Raw genomic sequence first — 17,381 nt, forward strand, 5'->3', positions numbered from 1 at the left:
TGACACCAATAATTAAAGATAGTGAATATGTACCAACTGGATCAATCACTTCCAGAAAATGACCTTGTAGTGGTTACCAAATTATATTTTTAAGTGAAGGCTAATAAAAGTGAATAATTCCTCTAAATTAAGCTATAACTTATACCTAGAAAAAGGACACTACGTAAAGATTATATTAAAATAAATCAAGTGCTCATAAAGATTAGTACACATCCCATTTAATTACATGATCATGTGGCATAAGAATATTAACTCAGTCTCAAACTAATAATTTTTCAAATGTATGTACCATGTGATGCATCAATCTCGTTTGAGATATTGTAAACTAGTTTCAATGAACATACTTTTGTAAAAATTCGACACTAGAACTTGTCCCCAACTTTTGCCAACATAAAATGTCTACTACCTCCGTCCCCCAAAATTTGCTACACTTTGACCCGACACGAATTTTAAGAAATGTAATGGAAAGTGAGTTGAAAAAGTTAGTGGGATGTGGGTTCTACTTTTAAAGTATTAGTTTTATAATAAAATGTGAGTAGAAATGAGTTAGTGGAATATGAGGTCCACTACCAACATTGGTAAAAGTGAAGTGTATCAAATTTTCAGGGACGGACCGAAATTGTAACATGTATCAAATTTTTAGGGACAGAGGTAGTACTATAAAATTTTATTATGTTCATAGGTGTGTGTAAAAAGTAACAACCATGTTTAAATCGACATAATTGGAGATTGTACGTAGGGTCGTTTTTTTGATAAGAAAGTAAGGTTATTGAAATATATGATTTTTAAGAATATATATTTCTTAATAGAAAGATAATAAAAATTAATTAATTAAATTTAGTTACTAGACGTAATAATTAAATTATTATTAACATGTAGTATGATTTTTTCTAATAGTTAAAGTGAATTTCTTATATTATTCAAGAAAGTAATAATAATAATAATAATAATAATAATAATAATAATAATAATAATAATAATAATAATAATAATAATAATAATAATAATAATAATAATAATAATAATTTATCAGTACAGCACAGACTATGACTCATAATTCTAAAATACTATTTGTATAATAATCTGTTGATTGATCAGATTAAATTATAAAAATGACGTTTTAATTGAAACAATTATAAAATCGTATTGTAAAATAAAGTAACTAAATTACATTGCAACCTAATTTTCAAATTTCACGGGAATTAACTCATACACAAACAAACCATATGAGCTGTGTTATTAATAAAAACACACCTTGTGGTTGTGTGCTTAGTTATTCATCAACAACAAAATAAATTGATTAAATGAATAGGAGCGTATTGATTATTTTTGGTATTGTAGATGAAACCGTGTCTCAATTCATTACCAGACCGTTGGAAATTGGCCCCAAAATTTGGTCACAGATTAATTTGTGTTGGTATGCAACTGAAGATAGATTTATTAATTAATAACCAAAATAAATAAATTTGATTGTTTACATAAGTATTTTGTTTGGAATTGAGTTCGATGTATGCTACAATAAAACTACTTCAACGAAATAAAATAAATAAAGGTAACTATCTTTAAACTCAAACTTAAATTATTAATTCACCGGACAACATCATTTTATTTAATTTATTCATGATACTTAAATCAAAGTCAAACATAGATACTCAAAGTTTCAGTAGTATAGTTAGTCAATATTTCAGTATATTTTGATGTAGTAGAAATTTTGATGTAAATAAAATAAAGAGTGATGCTATATGGCAATATTATAGTCCCCCACTATAATTAGAGTAATATTGTACTAGTAAGTACTCCATTACTTATAGTATTAATTAAATATTAATTATTGTTATTGGATAAATTAAAATAGTTATATACCCTTTACTCCATATTTGCCTCATTTTGTGAAAATTCCTCTTGTCCTATTTTTCAAAATCTGAATTGCATTTTATCAATGTAAGAATAAAATAATACTAAAATTAGTTGAAGTTACAATAAAAATTAAATAAAAAACCCATTTATAACGGATTTATTATTAAGCAAATCCTCATTGTTGTGTACTTGTTTATATACCTAATATGCATAAGTATAGTACAAAAGTCAATGCAGCAATAAATTTCGTTATCCCAACGTTTCATGAGTAATTAATGTATGTTTAAAATGGCATGTACATGAAAACTGTTATAGACTTATAGTATAATTATTCTTTGAAGAACTACTAATAAAAATAAGAAATTCAATTTTTTTTTAATACTCTCCTCCCACTTTAGCTTATTTTCTTATTCCCTGATATTTATCCCATCTCAAAAATTGAGAATATAATTATAACATTCTTCGCTCATTTTACTTCATTCGAAGTTTCGAACACTTTTTGAAATTTGATGCTATTTATATAACATTTTTTTAGGATTATAGAAGTAAATAATCCAAAACTAATGAATTTATTTGGAGCAATGTTATAAGTCGAGTGAAAAAATGTCAAATTAATTTGCTTTTTTATAGAAATACTCCGTAGTTGGTAAATGGAGTACTACCAAAATTGGTATACAACTCAAAATTTTAAAATTTTCTCAATTTTTATATCCGTAAGTTTTATATCAGTGTACAAACGACGTCGTTTTTTTATGTTTAAACGATATCGTTTCAATCAGTATAACAAATAGTAGTAGTATTATTTTCAACATTAGTAAAAGATATAATTCAATGTGATAATCTTCATTTAATACTTTCATTTTCAAATGTTATGAGTAATATATTTACTAGTAGTATTCGAATATTTCAAATCATATGAGTTAAATTATTACTAATAGTATTACAAAATTTATTACGTGGATTTTAATAATAATATAAATACAAAAAAAGGTAGACTGAGTGGGCACATTTTCGTTCGGACAGTGTGTATTACACTCAGACAGGCGCCCATTTCATGTACTAATCCTCTCTCTCTCTCTCACACACACACAAACCAGCTCGCCGGCGAATAAACTTCACCGGCGGGAGGCTTTCCGATATCAATTTCCCCGCTCCTGCATCCAATCGCTCCAGTCGCTCCAATTTCAATTCGCATGTCGGCTCCTCCACCTCTCTCACTACTCCCACACTAGACTCAAAAATGTCGGTGTTCGATGCGGCGTTTCTGAACACGCAGCTGTCGAAGAGGACCTCGATCTTCGGCCTGCACCTCTGGGTCGTTATAGGGATAGTCCTCGGAGCCGTCATTGTGCTCATCCTCTTCCTCTTATCTCTCTGCATCACCGCCTCCCGCCGCCGCAGCATCACCACCAAGGGCAAGATCACCGCCGCCGCCGAGATTACTCCCGTCGTCTCCAAGGAAATTAAGGAGATCGTCTCCGCCGCCGCCGATCACCGCCCAATTGGGCCTCAGGTATACTCATTCCGAGATCTAATTTCTTAATTTCAACTCTAATTTTCAAGGATTGTAATTCAAATCATGAATTTTTAATCAAATTTGGCTTGAAAACAAAATGTTGAATCAAGAAAGATTCAATTTTTCTCAATTGCTCCAACTTTATTTCATGAAACATGTCAATTTAAATGGTTATTATTCTGTAGTATTTGTTAATGAAGTGAGTTATTTAACTATTCAGTTGTAGTAATTGTTTTGGAATAATGTAATTCATCAAATCATCTTGTTGTTTATGTTGCTCTAGACTAATTTGAGGATATTTGATATTTTAGGCTGTTCCGGAGATACAGATAGATATGGGGAAAGTGGAGCACAGGGTGGTGTTTTCTGATAGGGGAGCGTCGAGTGGCGAGAGCAGGGCCACGAGTGGGGCCGACACGTGGTCGTTTGGTGGAGGTGGTAGTGGGTCGTTGCCGGAGGTGTCTCATTTGGGATGGGGAAGGTGGTATACTCTGAGGGAACTCGAGGCAGCCTCGAATGGATTGGCAGATGAGAATGTGATCGGGGAAGGTGGATATGGTATTGTGTATTACGGTGTATTGGCTGATAATACGAAGATTGCTATAAAGAACTTGCTCAATAACAAGTGAGTCTCTTCTTCTTTTTGCTTCCTGCAATTTCAGTTGTCATGGTTAACTTTTTCATTTCGGATAGATAGTCTGATGCACGCACCGAGCAACAATGGCTTAACTAGAATGGTTGATTGAACTTGAAGTCCAGTACTAGAGCCATATGCTTTTAAATTGTACAGTAGTCCTTCATTTTCTTATGCATCTCGGAGTTGGAACATTTGATCGTTTGCATCGTTAAATGTCAAGTTAGTAATTTAGGAACTGCATTTAGCAAGTTTTATGTCACATGTGTGAATGTATTATATCATTTTGCTTGTCAGCTAAGCCATGGTGTGCCATTATTAAACAGGGGACAGGCCGAAAAAGAGTTCAAGGTAGAAGTTGATGCAATAGGGCGAGTCCGACACAAGAATCTTGTTAGGCTGTATGGCTACTGCGTGGAAGGGGCTTATAGGTATGATTAATACTTAGTCCATTTTCGCTAGTCATCGCATGATTTACACATTTGAGCATCATTTTGTTCTAACGCGCATTTTCTTTGATATAGGATGCTAGTTTACGAATATGTGGATAATGGAAATTTGGACCAGTGGCTTCATGGAGATGTCGGGGAAGTCAGCCCGTTGACATGGGATATCCGGGTGAATATAATTTTAGGAACTGCAAGAGGGTATGTGGTGTAAGATTAGTATGATCTCTTGCATTGTGCACCTTGTTTTTTACAATCTTCGACTTGTCTTTGTGGCAGCTTGGCTTATTTACACGAAGGTCTTGAACCGAAGGTTGTTCACCGTGATATCAAGTCCAGCAACATATTGCTCGACCGTCAATGGTATCCAAAGCTGTCAGATTTTGGGCTTGCTAAGCTCTTGAATTCGGAGAGCTCATACGTGACAACTCGAGTAATGGGAACATTTGGGTTCGTAAACTTGTCTTGATATATCTACGTTAAGCTGATTTTCGAAGTTTAGTACTAATAATATTCGTTCTCCTGCTAGATACGTTGCTCCAGAATATGCTTGCACGGGTATGCTGAACGAGAAGAGTGATATTTATAGCTTCGGGATACTAATTATGGAGGTTATTACCGGAAGAACTCCTGTTGATTATAACCGACCACAGGGAGAGGTAAATCCTAGTAAAATCCAAAGAAACGTCTGATGTTTCTGCGTTTATTTGCTACGCTCACGAGTACATGATTACAGGTTAATCTGGTCGAGTGGCTGAAAATGATGGTTGGAAACAGAAAGTCGGAGGAGGTAGTGGATCCGAAATTGGCTGAAATGCCTGCTTCGAAAGCGCTCAAACGTCTAATCTTGATAGCCCTTAAATGCGTTGATCCCGATGCCCAGAAGAGGCCAAAAATGGGCCATGTAATACACATGCTCGAATCCGAGGACTTGTTGTCTAATGAGGTACGCCTCAAAACGCATAGGACGAATGGTCCATTGTCCTAATGTTGAGCTCCGTGTTTACTAAAATGTCACGTAAAAATCCAGGAGAAACGAATTGCTCGTGATTCTACGAGCTCCCACCGCGGAGAAAGTCATCGAGGCTCGGAGGTGACTAACAAACAAAGCAACGAAGGTACACCTGATGTTAGTGAAGGAGATAGCAGCAGTATGAACAACCATCACGCATCAACTAGATGGAGATAGTGCACAGATTTGTGGCTTTTCAATGTACCAAAATATTATTTATCACCATTTTTTCTATAGTTAGTGCCTAAAGCATTGTTGATTAGCAAATGCGAAATGAATGATTTTTGTAATTTTGTAATGAATCCAATTTTATGAAATTATACTTCTCTATTCACTCCCTACTTGTCACAATTTTCCTTTGATTCAGTCATAACTCATTTGTCATTATTTTTAACTCAAATAAAAATCTCTTATTCCACTCGCAACATATCCTACTCAATAACTCACCATGAAAAATTATTGTTGACAACCACTAGACACATACATATATATTTTGGTGTCTCCTAAAGGCCACTCCATAAACAATAAAACAACCATAAAGCTTCCATCACTCTGAAAAGATTGAATATTCAACCTTTTTCATATATTTCTTTTTATTTTAAAGAGATTATTTCCATGCATAATTTCATAAGCAAAATGTTGTAGTATCACTTTTAGTTTTTACTATGTCTATTTCTCATATCCATAAATTCTCATTTGCAGCAATACACCCTTTTCCTTTCACTGTTACAAAAATGGTTGTAGAGTTCTAATGTAATCCTCTTTTAATACACATTTATTCGATGTTTTAGTTATTTTGTTTCAATTAATATTTTGCATATTGGACTATATCAATGTGCTTTGCAATAAAAGTGACCCAGTTCTCTTTTTATGAATACAAATAAATAAAACATACTCCCTCCCTCCAATTCAAGATAATCACATTTCCTTTTTTTTTTTTTCAATCAAGATGATCAATTTTCAATTTTGAAAATAACCTCATCTCCTCATTAAAATATTCAACTATTTTTTTTCCTCTCTATTTATTCTACCTAACAACACTTCTTAAAATTCCGTGTCACTCAAGAATATGATCATCTTGAATGGAACTGAGGGATTACTCTACATTTTCTCCTTTGATTACATTTGATTTTTACTATATTCACTCAAACTAGTAGTACTAGTATTTTTGCAAGTTGGAGTAATACAAATTCTCATAAGTGAGAATTAACAATTAACATAGAATACTATTCATTGTTGGAAAAGTAGTCTAGTCAACTATAGTGTAGAAATTAGAAATATATGGTTGAAAGTTGTTCACGGGTAATCTCAAGTTATTCCAGTTCAAAATTCACAGGCAAAGCGAATCCCCAAAGCTTCAAATCCATCAACCTACCAAAAAATCCAGTCTTTGAAACTGGGCTTCTTCAATTCTTCTCATATTTCTTTCGGATTACAAAGGGTCCCGCGCCTTGTGCTTGCTGGCTGTGTCGGCTATGTCTAAGGAGCCGAGTTCGGGCGATCACGGTGGGAACAATTTCCATGGCGTGCCAACTCATGGCGGAAGATACACGCAGTACAATTTGTACGGAAACCTCTTCGAAGTTTCTAGAAAGTATGTCCCTCTCAGGCCCGTCGGCCGTGGGGCGTACGGCATTGTATGGTAATGATCCGGGCGATTCTCTTCTCTGTTAAAATCGAGCTGCTTGATTTGATTTGCTTCGAAAAATTTGGTTTTCTGTTGCTTGAGGATTGGATTTTGTGGTTGATTTTGGTTGTTGACTTGCCTCTTCGTCTGTGGTTGACTTGGAAATGTTGATTAATCTGTTGTTGAATGTGATTTGATCAAGTAGGGTTTTTGGTTATTTGATCATTGTATGGTTTGATTTCGGGTTGCCTTTGTTGCTTTCTGCTTGGTGGGGTTTTGAATTGATGAAAATGTGAAGTTGACAAGGACTGTATGGTGTTGCTTTTGTGCCGTTTGTTTGAGCTGAAGTGAATCGAATGCTTTTTAATGGCTTCGGTCTAGGTAAAAATACGGATGCATCGGGGTTGAAGTTATAAGAAGTATTAGAGCCCCATTCTAGGGAGGTGCTGGCGTTAGGGAGCTTATATGTTTTAGCTTGATCAGATTTATATGACGAGGAGCTCTAGCTTTTCTCTCGGATAATCGGTCTTGCTATAAAATGATGCACTTAGTTTGGTTGGAAATGGGTAACCGAAAAGTGCAGCTGGTAGTATCATAAAATAATCTGACTAGCATAATTATGCATTCGTAGAACATGGGCATATGTGGAAACTTAGGTTTTTCAAAGAGTAAATAACTAATGGATGATGTTTTTTCCCTAAAAAAAGCATATTGATATAGAATGCAATCTGATGGTCTGACTCTGTTGACTTTGGTTTATAGTTATATTATCATATACACATTTTTAGTGTATCAGGATTCTCATCAAATCTTTCCCTATATATCATTGTCCAACTGGCATGATGCAAACTTTTATTCTTATGATCTTATCACAACGGCAATGTGATGGGATGAGTAATGAGGACGCATCTCATTTTGTAGATATCAAACATGGTTTGTGTTTTTTTTTAATTTTCTTATAATTGGTAGGTAGCTATTGAGTTTCTCTGCAAGTTATCTTTTGTGCGGATGTTTGTGTATTTTTTAAGACTGTTATTGTTGTTAACCCAAAAGCTTGAAACACGATTTTAGATTTGGTTTTAGAATTAGAATCTGAAAATGTTAGTTTATCATCCTGTTTGCCAAAAAAAATCTGATTTTATCAATGATTGAGGGGAATTAAATCTTTTTTACTTGCTTCAGTGCTGCTGTAAACTCTGAGACACGTGAAGAAGTCGCCATTAAGAAGATTGGCAATGCATTTGATAACAGAATTGATGCAAAGAGGACATTACGAGAAATCAAACTTCTACTTCACATGGATCATGATAATGTGAGCTTTTTCACCTAAACCCTGTAGATCGTCAGCACTTCTTTTTCGTATGCATCAGGAGATTCATTTTTCCAGTGGATTTCGGCCATTAGTTCTTCCCATTATGATAATTTCAAGATTTAATTTGACCCTTTATTTCATGTGCAATTTTGTTCTTTAGATTTGTAATTTTGGGTGTCTTATTGGTTCAATTGTTCATGATGCTCATATTATCATATAGGAATCATCTAACCGAGATGTAAATAGTTTCAATACTGAATCTAATCGAAATGGATAAAAGAGGAGGTGGCACATTGAGAATTATTTCTATAGCTCTCTAGGTGAACAGGAAAATTAACAGACCTCACTCCCCGAAACAATTAGTTTTTTTCTAAGCGATAGTATTACTTAATCAGGGACATATTTCTACAACTTATATAACTAGTCATCACGTCTTTGTGAATGTTTTCGGGCCAGTTCCCTAAATATTTTATTTTCTTACTGTAACAGGTGATCGCAATTAAAGACATAATACGGCCACCTCAGAAGGAGAACTTCAACGATGTCTACATTGTTTATGAACTTATGGACACTGATCTTCACCAGATTATCCGGTCCAACCAACCATTAGCCGACGACCATTGTCGGGTTTGGCCTCGCCTTCTTATCTCATAGATGAGATCTAGTTTGTTCTGCATTGTACAAATACACTACTAACAACACTCGATGCCTTCATTATATTTTATTTGTCAAACTTGACTTCAATATACTAGGAACTCAACTGATTCTCGATGAAAACTTGCAGTATTTCCTTTATCAAATCCTACGGGGACTTAAGTATGTCCATTCTGCAAACGTCTTGCATCGAGATCTTAAACCGAGTAATTTGTTCCTCAATGCTAATTGTGATCTGAAAATCGGAGATTTTGGCCTCGCAAGGACTACATCTGAGACTGATTTCATGACGGAGTATGTTGTTACTCGTTGGTATCGAGCTCCAGAACTGCTCCTGAATTGTTCAGAATACACTGCTGCAATTGATATCTGGTCCGTAGGTTGCATACTCGGTGAGATCATGACAAGACAACCTCTATTTCCCGGAAAAGATTATGTTCACCAATTGAGACTCATCACAGAGGTATTCTTGCTCAAAAAGTCCAAAGACACATAGGATTTCAATTGAATATGTTTTTATAGTGCAATATTCATTGTTATTCATGAGCATCAATATTCCTTCTTTATATGGACAAAAAAATATAAAAATATTACTACATGTTCAATTTGTATGATCAAGCTTTCTTGATATTAGATATTCTTGTACGTTTATTAGTATAATCTGATCTGAGTATCATGACAATTTTTGTCTGCTGATATTGTGGTTATGCTCGGCTCTACAAATTCTGATGGCATAAGCATGAATGATTCTAAATATTCGTGTTTGAGTATAAATCGATTAAGGGCACGATGATATAGTGGTGTCCCAGTAATTTGGGAAGGCTCTACAGTAGTATATAACAAGATCGAATATGAATTTAGAAATTGCAACCTTGCTATCCCATTTCTCATGCATTCTAATCATCACTTAAATTCATACTCCGTATTCTCTATTTTTAAGTTCTCTTTTTTTAAGTGTTTGTTTAAATACTGACTTTGTGTCGTCTCTCTTCATTTTGTGAAGCTAATTGGCTCCCCAGATGATGACAGTCTTGGGTTTCTAAGAAGCAACAATGCCCGAAGATATGTTAGGCAGCTCCCACAGTACCCAAAGCAACAATTTTCTGCTAGATTTTCGAATAGTGATCCTGGAGCTCTGGATTTATTAGAGAAAATGCTTGTGTTTGACCCAAGCAGGCGCATTACAGGTAAAGTTTCCTAGTATTTCAGTAGAAGTATGGTTATGTAACCCTTGTGTATCTAAATATGTTATGGTACCTGAATTCTCCGCCGAAGTTTATTATAGCTTTATTTCCTTCATTGAAAGATACATCTACAGTTGCAAAGCTGAGAACTATTTAGAGGCTTCAATTCATCAGAATGTCATATTCTTTTCAATTTCAAAGAATGGTTGTGTTAATAAAAGAAACCCTCACCTAGGACTAGCAGCGTAGCAGTTTTGTCGACAGTCTTGCTCATAAATCGTGACCCGTGATTTTCGATTCCTGATCCTCTATTATATTGTTATCATTGAATTGAAGTATGGGATGGTGTTTTAAAGTCTTTCGTGAAATGTGTGTTATGCATCTCCCATTTTGGCAATGCTTGAATGCAATTTAAAAGCTCGATTTTTTATTGAGATAAAAGTCATCAACTATGAAATTCTCTTAGTAGATGATTTAACTGAAAGTGGGTTGTTTGTTACCCTCCCAGACAAGCCAAGTACTTCTTTAAATTGAATAGTGGATCATTAAACCTGTATAACATAAATTATGTATTCTATGCCTTCTCTTGTTTTCATTTAATCGGATCATCCCGACTCTTTTCATTAATGCTCATATTTTCTTGATCGCTTGCAGTTAACGAGGCTCTGTGTCATCCATATTTAGCACCCCTTCATAATATCAACGAGGAACCTGTTTGCCCTCAGCCCTTTTCCTTCGACTTTGAGCAGCCATCAGTTACTGAAGAGCACATCAAGGAACTCATATGGAGGGAATCCGTAAGATTCAATCCTGACCCAACTCATTGAAATATGTTATTATGCGTGCTCTCATGTTTGTAGAATCTGTATATCTCACAAATATTCTCTAGATGGAGATATATCGGCATAAAAAGGACTCCTTTTAGGTCATAGCATGTTATTTGCCTGTGTTTTCCTTCGCGTGAATGTTTTTACAGCTGTGCTGAAGTAACATAAACGTACCACCAACTACAATTTGATGTCTTCTGTAATTTTCTGAATGAGATAAATTCAAGATTCCTCGTTTCTGTATTAAATGTTTCATACGAATAACATCATCATAATGCATATGCATTGAGTTCAAGAACCAGGCTATTACAAGTAGTTCTTCACATAGGAGCATTTCTGTAGCTTTAGATCATCGATAGGTAAAGTATCCGTTGGGAAGTCACACATGACCTGTTTGTCTTGTCCCTTATCGGGCAGCAGACTACACGGTTGAGGCACCACCCTACTTGTGACCCCCTTGATCTCACTGCATGTCCACGGATACTTCTTGGCCTTCTTTGCCATCCCAATCGTGACATTGGACATGCAGACTCCGGTGAAGGGATCACCGGATATTCCCTCGAGCCTAGCAGCCATTGTCACATTCTCCGCCACCACGTCCCTGTAGTTGATCCCCTTGATCTCTGGTAAAGCTTTAGGATCATAGTGACTATCAGCGTGAGAGCCGTAGTTCCCCGTCATCCAGAACACCCATTTCATGGTGTGCAGACGCATTCCCTTCACATATACGTCCCTCACATACCCTCCTCTCCCGACCGCCGTCTTTATCCGGACACCCGATTCAGTGTTGATTGCCGTTATGTCCTCAGCTCTAACGTCCTCTATCCCACCCGACATTTCACTGCCTAGCGCTATGGCAGCGCTGTAAGGCGAAATGCAAGTGAGGCGCCTGATGATCAGCTGTTTTGTAGGCATACCATATTTTATACCGTATTCGTCCCAGCCGCTTTTGACTGCTATGCAGTCGTCTCCAGAGACGATGTAGGCGTCCTCTATTCTCGTATTTGTGCAAGAATCTGTTGAGCAATGGATTCATCACTGGTTTTGATGTTTATAGGGAGAATTTTGGTTGAAGAAAGTGACATTCACATACCTGGATTGATCCCATCTGTATTTGGGGATGTTACTGGAGCTAGGATTGTGATGCCTTTAATAATTATATCACTGCAGTTTTCATAGCGTTTTCAGTTACTTATAGTAGTACATATTTTGTGTTTGTGTGTGTGTGTGAGAGAGAGAGAACCTGGAGTAAACAGGATGGAGATTCCATGAAGGAGAATTAAGAAAGGTGAGATTTGAAATTTGGATTTTGTGTGAATGCATGATTTCAATGAGATAAGGCCTAGTGTATTTTAGCTTTTTCTTGTGAAATTGCTGCCACCAAACTCCACCTTGACCATCAATTGTACCATTCTCACCTGATATATATATACAACAACAATCACATTCACCCTTCAATAACATACACACACACTAACATGAGGTCTTACCAGTAATGACAACATCAGTGAGGTTTGTTCCAAAAATAAGACTTATATACCTCCCTCCTGCTGCATCCCTTCCGTGTCCGTACGATGGTAACGGATCCACCATGCCCCACGACTTTATATCCTGAAACACCTCTTATCAACACAGTTGCGCTATCAAACCAAGCTATAAATTAACCTAGTTGTGTGTGGAAAACTGAGAAGCATAATGACTACTACATGGGATACCTAGATACCTAGATACCTGAGAAGCGAGGAGAATTGCTTGTTTGTGGAGATAGAGAGTGAAATGGCTAGTGAGGTTGAAGCTTCCGGTGAGCCATTTACCGGCAGGGACGAACAGCTGTGCACCGCCATCCGATGCGTACTTACTCAGCTCGTTCACCGCTCTCTGGAAAGCCGCCGTGTTGAGTGTCTTCCCGTCGCCGACCCCTCCGAATTCCAGAATCGATGCGGTGTGACCTCTGCAACTTATTGCTGAGTACTCACCCGACTCTGCAATCCTTCCTTCTCCGCTTGCAAATGTCATCAGCATCACCACAAACACCACCATAACCTCCATCACATTCATAATCTTAATCACCTATTAATTACCTACACTCATGATTAAACATCATTTTAAAGAGATTTTACAATAATACAATATCAATGTATGTGAAAAAAAGCATGTTAAGAAAGAAGAGGTAATGGAGTGTGTTACTTTTTAAGTGGTGTTGAAGAGTTCCACAATCCTTACATTTGTTTGGAGTGAAGTAAGCACATTTATAGATGAAAATAATCATCATCATTCATTTGATTTAGTCGATTATGTGAATGTATTAAATCAATCTATTGATTTTGAAATATGCGGCAGTTGAATTCGCCAATTTTTGTGGAAGGGTAAAAAATTCTACACAAATAAACGAGCTATACTCAATCCTGTTGGAGAATAATTCAATTTATACTAAATTCCGAAATAAATAAAAATTTGTGTATTTTTTTTACCAAGATAGTATAAAATGATTTTTTTTATAAAAAAATTATGCAATACATTTACACTTTTTATAGTAGAATTTCGTAGGGACACACAATTTCAATCTCACTGTATAGACATATACAAGGAACACACACATTTCTTGATTAATTTCCTAGGAGTATTACTCTAAATCCAGCATTTACTACTCTCTCCGTTCCAAAGTAATAGAGTCATTTTCCTTTTTAGTAAAAGTCAACATATATTTACTCTCATACTTTTTTCTCTCTTCATCTCTCTACATTTTTCATTTACCACTTTATTCTTCCTTTACTAACTCACCTAACACAATTTTTCTTAATCTTCGTGTCGAAAAGAAACGCCTCCATTACTGTGGAACGGAGGGAGTACTTTGAAAAATAATTTTATCTTTCTATCTTTGATCATTTATCAAAATTAATTGATACTCCCTCTGTCCGCGAATAGGAGTCCCACTTTTCATTTTAGTTCTTAAAATCCATATCGCCAAGAAATGAGACTCCTAATCCCCGGACGGAGGGAGTATCTATTTATGATAGCTATTTTTATAATATGATGTGTTAATTTTATTAATAACACTTCAGCCATTTTTTTATATCTCGTTTTTTTTACCAATTTAAATTAAACTTGTATCGGTACTACGAAGACTACTCCATCCGGTCCCTATCAATTGTCCCATTTTATCATTTACATCTGGTTTCATTAATGTACCCATTTCACTTTTACTCTTCATGTCCCGTTCAAGATTATTTCATTCTTGTTTCTTGAGTGCAATCAGATTTTAAGTGAAATTTTTGAGTGAAATAAAGTAAAGACGGGGGGTGGATTATTCCAGAAATAAAGAGAGTGATCATTTAGTTGGGATAAACAAAAAAGAAAATATAATCATCATGAATGAGAAGGATGTAGTACTATATTTGATGAATAGAGTATATATTTCACTAATTTTATTTCCCTTTGTCCTTAATAATTTGTCGGATTTTAAAAAATGTTAGTGAATGTAAAAAGCTAGTAGAATGTAGGTCATACTTTGATATACTAGTTTTATAATAAAATATGAATGAGTATGAATAATGAAATGTGAGATTGATAAGATAAATTTTTGAAAACTGATGAAAGTGAAAATAGGCGGCAGATTTTCAGGCGCAGATATTTTCTTATAACCGGTAGAAATAAGAGTTTAATGATCGGGATTTAGTGGGTAATTTATTTACAAAATTTCGAGGGAGTACATTTATTTTGAGAATTTCAATTGGAAAGTAGGTTAGCGGGTCCCACTGTAGATATTGGGAGTGGCGTCTCCATATGATCCGTGACCGCCGCCACTTCCACTACTGCCACACCATACTGCAATTTCTGTGCAGCCTCACCACTGACCAACCTAAAATTTACAAATACATCAGCGAAATTAATATTTAGAAAAAGATAAAATGAGCAATTTCATAATACTACCTCGGTAAGTGAAATACTTTTTCTTATTTAACACGAAATTATATTAAAATATAAATAAATTTTTAAGTATAATAGTAATTAAAAAGAATTATACGAACGATTGCCGAATCGTGTCTAGATAATAAATTAATACTAGTAACTAACAAATTTTAGCTATATATTGTACGTGAATGGGAATAAAATTAATATTCTCAATAAATGCGCCTGGCTCAAAGTAAGTAAGCTTATATAATTATTTCGTGACTCCAAAAGAAAAAAAAAAAGAATAGGTAATTGGGATTGATTTTTTGAAGAAAAAGAAATAAGTACATCGATCGAGTCATCGACACTTATCTAGTGAATGATTGCGATAATAATAGATGATGATGACGAATTGTGGAGTATATAATACTTCTAAGTAAGAACGTCTTCTTGATTCCATATTGCCTTAGCTTCACGCATTAAAAGATATAGGTGTTCGTTCACAAATCTATTGGCATCTATTTTTATATCAAGATTAGTAAATGTCTAAAAACAAAATATTTTCGGTACATTTCTAATCGTTTTCTATAAGTCAATATGTTAGTATTTGTTTATATTCTAAGTTGAAATTTGTCAATGTATGTTGACAAAGTTTTTGGTCTACCGTGCATTTTGAGGTTCGAGTGTTGTAAAACTGCAAGATAGTGCAAATGTATATAACAATTTTTCTTAAAAAAAAATTCCACAAGGCAACTTCTTTATTTATCGAAGGTATCTTTATATAAGAAATTATGTTCCATGACAACAATTGATACACCATTTTTTTCCTCTTCCATATTTATCGTATCATTCAAAAGTGCTATTGGTGCTACTAATAGATTATTAATGAGATAGACTCTATTTACCATTAAGCTACAAGATGTTATTATTATAAAGTAGCATAAATAAGAATATAAAACTCTTAAAAATGCTAATGACATTGCCATGACAATAATATAAGTCATATACATCAAGTACTCCTAAGTGAATCTGATATTAAGTTCTAACAACGAAAAATAAAAATAAAAATCAATCATGCATAGTGGGACGGATGAAGTATATAAAAAAGAAAAATTCTCTCTCCAGAGATAGATTTACAATGCAAGAGAAATTGCTAAAGACTACTGAACTATTACAAAAATTATTGGCTACTTTTAATTTCAATGAAAATAGGAGTACATATTTACATTAAGTGATGCATTAACTACCTAACTCATTTTCAGAGAAAGCATGATAGATTTAAAGAATAGACTAATTCCTTAATACAAAGTTATGTTTTTGAAATAAATTTACCTTTGTAGAATGTAATTTTTTTAAAAAAAATTCTTGTATTGAGTTTAACCTACTGTTTTATTCTATTTTGAGGGGACTAACAAATCAATCTATGATCCAATCATTTAACAAAATGTAACATCCATGTTCATGAAAAATATTAAAAATAAACCACTCATCCCTTAAAAGACTTTATAAGGGAGAGGGTTATCCATACTTATTTTTCTATATCCAATTTAACATTTTGCAGATTAAACACAATCTCAAATTAACAATGCCTGGTCTGGATTGGGATTGCTTAAGCAACTTGACGCAGTGCAATGCTACCGAAATAGGAATCTTAAAAGGTAGCTTCAACTAATTTGTTTTCCATTTTCAAATTGTGAAATCAAATGTTAATTTCTCATCATTGGCATTCATATTTCTAGATTTTGGACATATTTTTAAAGAGACATTAATGAAACTCGATAACTCTTTGAGTAAGAGGGGTATTTGTGGATTCGTGCTATGTTCATACACATATAATGGGAAGATATTGGACATGCTCACCATTACTTCGTACAAGTAAGAATATTATACTTTATAAGAGTATATAGTATTTTGGTAAGATCAATCTTCTTATATACTAGTAATAATTACTTGGTGTGACATATATATGTGTGATGTAGAGGAGAAGCCGTTGGTGATTGGTTCTACGATCGAAGTACATATCGAGAGATTGATACTATATATATCCACAATCATGTTTTTGCCCTTTTTATAAAAATTTAGTCGATCTTGTGATTTGATTATGCTTATTATAAGTGTCGCAGAGGCATACGTTATAATGTACGGATGTACCGTATATATCTCACTAACTTTATCATATTTTAGTCTTGTTGCTATTTGCTAATTTACATGCATATATGCTTGTGTGATTTTTTTTAAAAAAAGATATCGCATTTTATTATTGATCAATTTACAATAGTAACTTTATTTGCAAATCATTCTATCAGATATCGATAAAATAGTATTGGGAGAGGAAAAGTCGATTATGGTGGTTGTCCCATGGCAAAGGCAAATGAATCGTGCCTTGTATTGGAATTCAAAGATAGATGTTCATATGGTAGA

The 17,381-nt window shown here is 34.5% G+C and overlaps 3 protein-coding genes across 3 annotated transcripts; 2 read left to right on the top strand and 1 right to left on the bottom strand.

Moving 5' to 3' along the window:
* Positions 1 to 2,881: 2,881 nt before the first annotated feature.
* Positions 2,882 to 5,806, top strand: LOC125202823 (probable serine/threonine-protein kinase At1g01540). Its single transcript, XM_048101295.1, has 8 exons — positions 2,882 to 3,370; positions 3,685 to 3,998; positions 4,334 to 4,438; positions 4,532 to 4,654; positions 4,733 to 4,903; positions 4,983 to 5,112; positions 5,190 to 5,399; positions 5,484 to 5,806. Exons 1-8 carry the CDS (start codon positions 3,098 to 3,100, stop codon positions 5,640 to 5,642), a joined length of 1,485 nt encoding a protein of 494 aa, XP_047957252.1. The 5' UTR covers positions 2,882 to 3,097; the 3' UTR covers positions 5,643 to 5,806.
* Positions 5,807 to 6,772: 966 nt separating this feature from the next.
* Positions 6,773 to 11,317, top strand: LOC125200691 (mitogen-activated protein kinase homolog MMK2). The gene is made up of 6 exons (XM_048098425.1): positions 6,773 to 7,107; positions 8,275 to 8,404; positions 8,894 to 9,031; positions 9,189 to 9,521; positions 10,062 to 10,245; positions 10,897 to 11,317. The coding sequence occupies exons 1-6, from the start codon at positions 6,941 to 6,943 to the stop codon at positions 11,067 to 11,069; spliced, it is 1,125 nt and encodes a 374-aa protein (XP_047954382.1). The 5' UTR covers positions 6,773 to 6,940; the 3' UTR covers positions 11,070 to 11,317.
* On the bottom strand, positions 11,282 to 13,336 carry LOC125200689 (probable polygalacturonase). Its single transcript, XM_048098424.1, has 6 exons — positions 13,257 to 13,336; positions 12,801 to 13,150; positions 12,560 to 12,680; positions 12,313 to 12,487; positions 12,163 to 12,233; positions 11,282 to 12,085 (listed from the first exon to the last, which is right to left on the bottom strand). Exons 2-6 carry the CDS (start codon positions 13,125 to 13,127, stop codon positions 11,376 to 11,378), a joined length of 1,404 nt encoding a protein of 467 aa, XP_047954381.1. The 5' UTR covers positions 13,128 to 13,150; positions 13,257 to 13,336; the 3' UTR covers positions 11,282 to 11,375.
* Between the last annotated feature and the right edge of the window lie 4,045 nt (positions 13,337 to 17,381).

The sequence above is a fragment of the Salvia hispanica genome, chromosome 1, assembly GCF_023119035.1.
Source record: "Salvia hispanica cultivar TCC Black 2014 chromosome 1, UniMelb_Shisp_WGS_1.0, whole genome shotgun sequence".
Lineage (NCBI taxonomy): Eukaryota > Viridiplantae > Streptophyta > Magnoliopsida > Lamiales > Lamiaceae > Salvia > Salvia hispanica.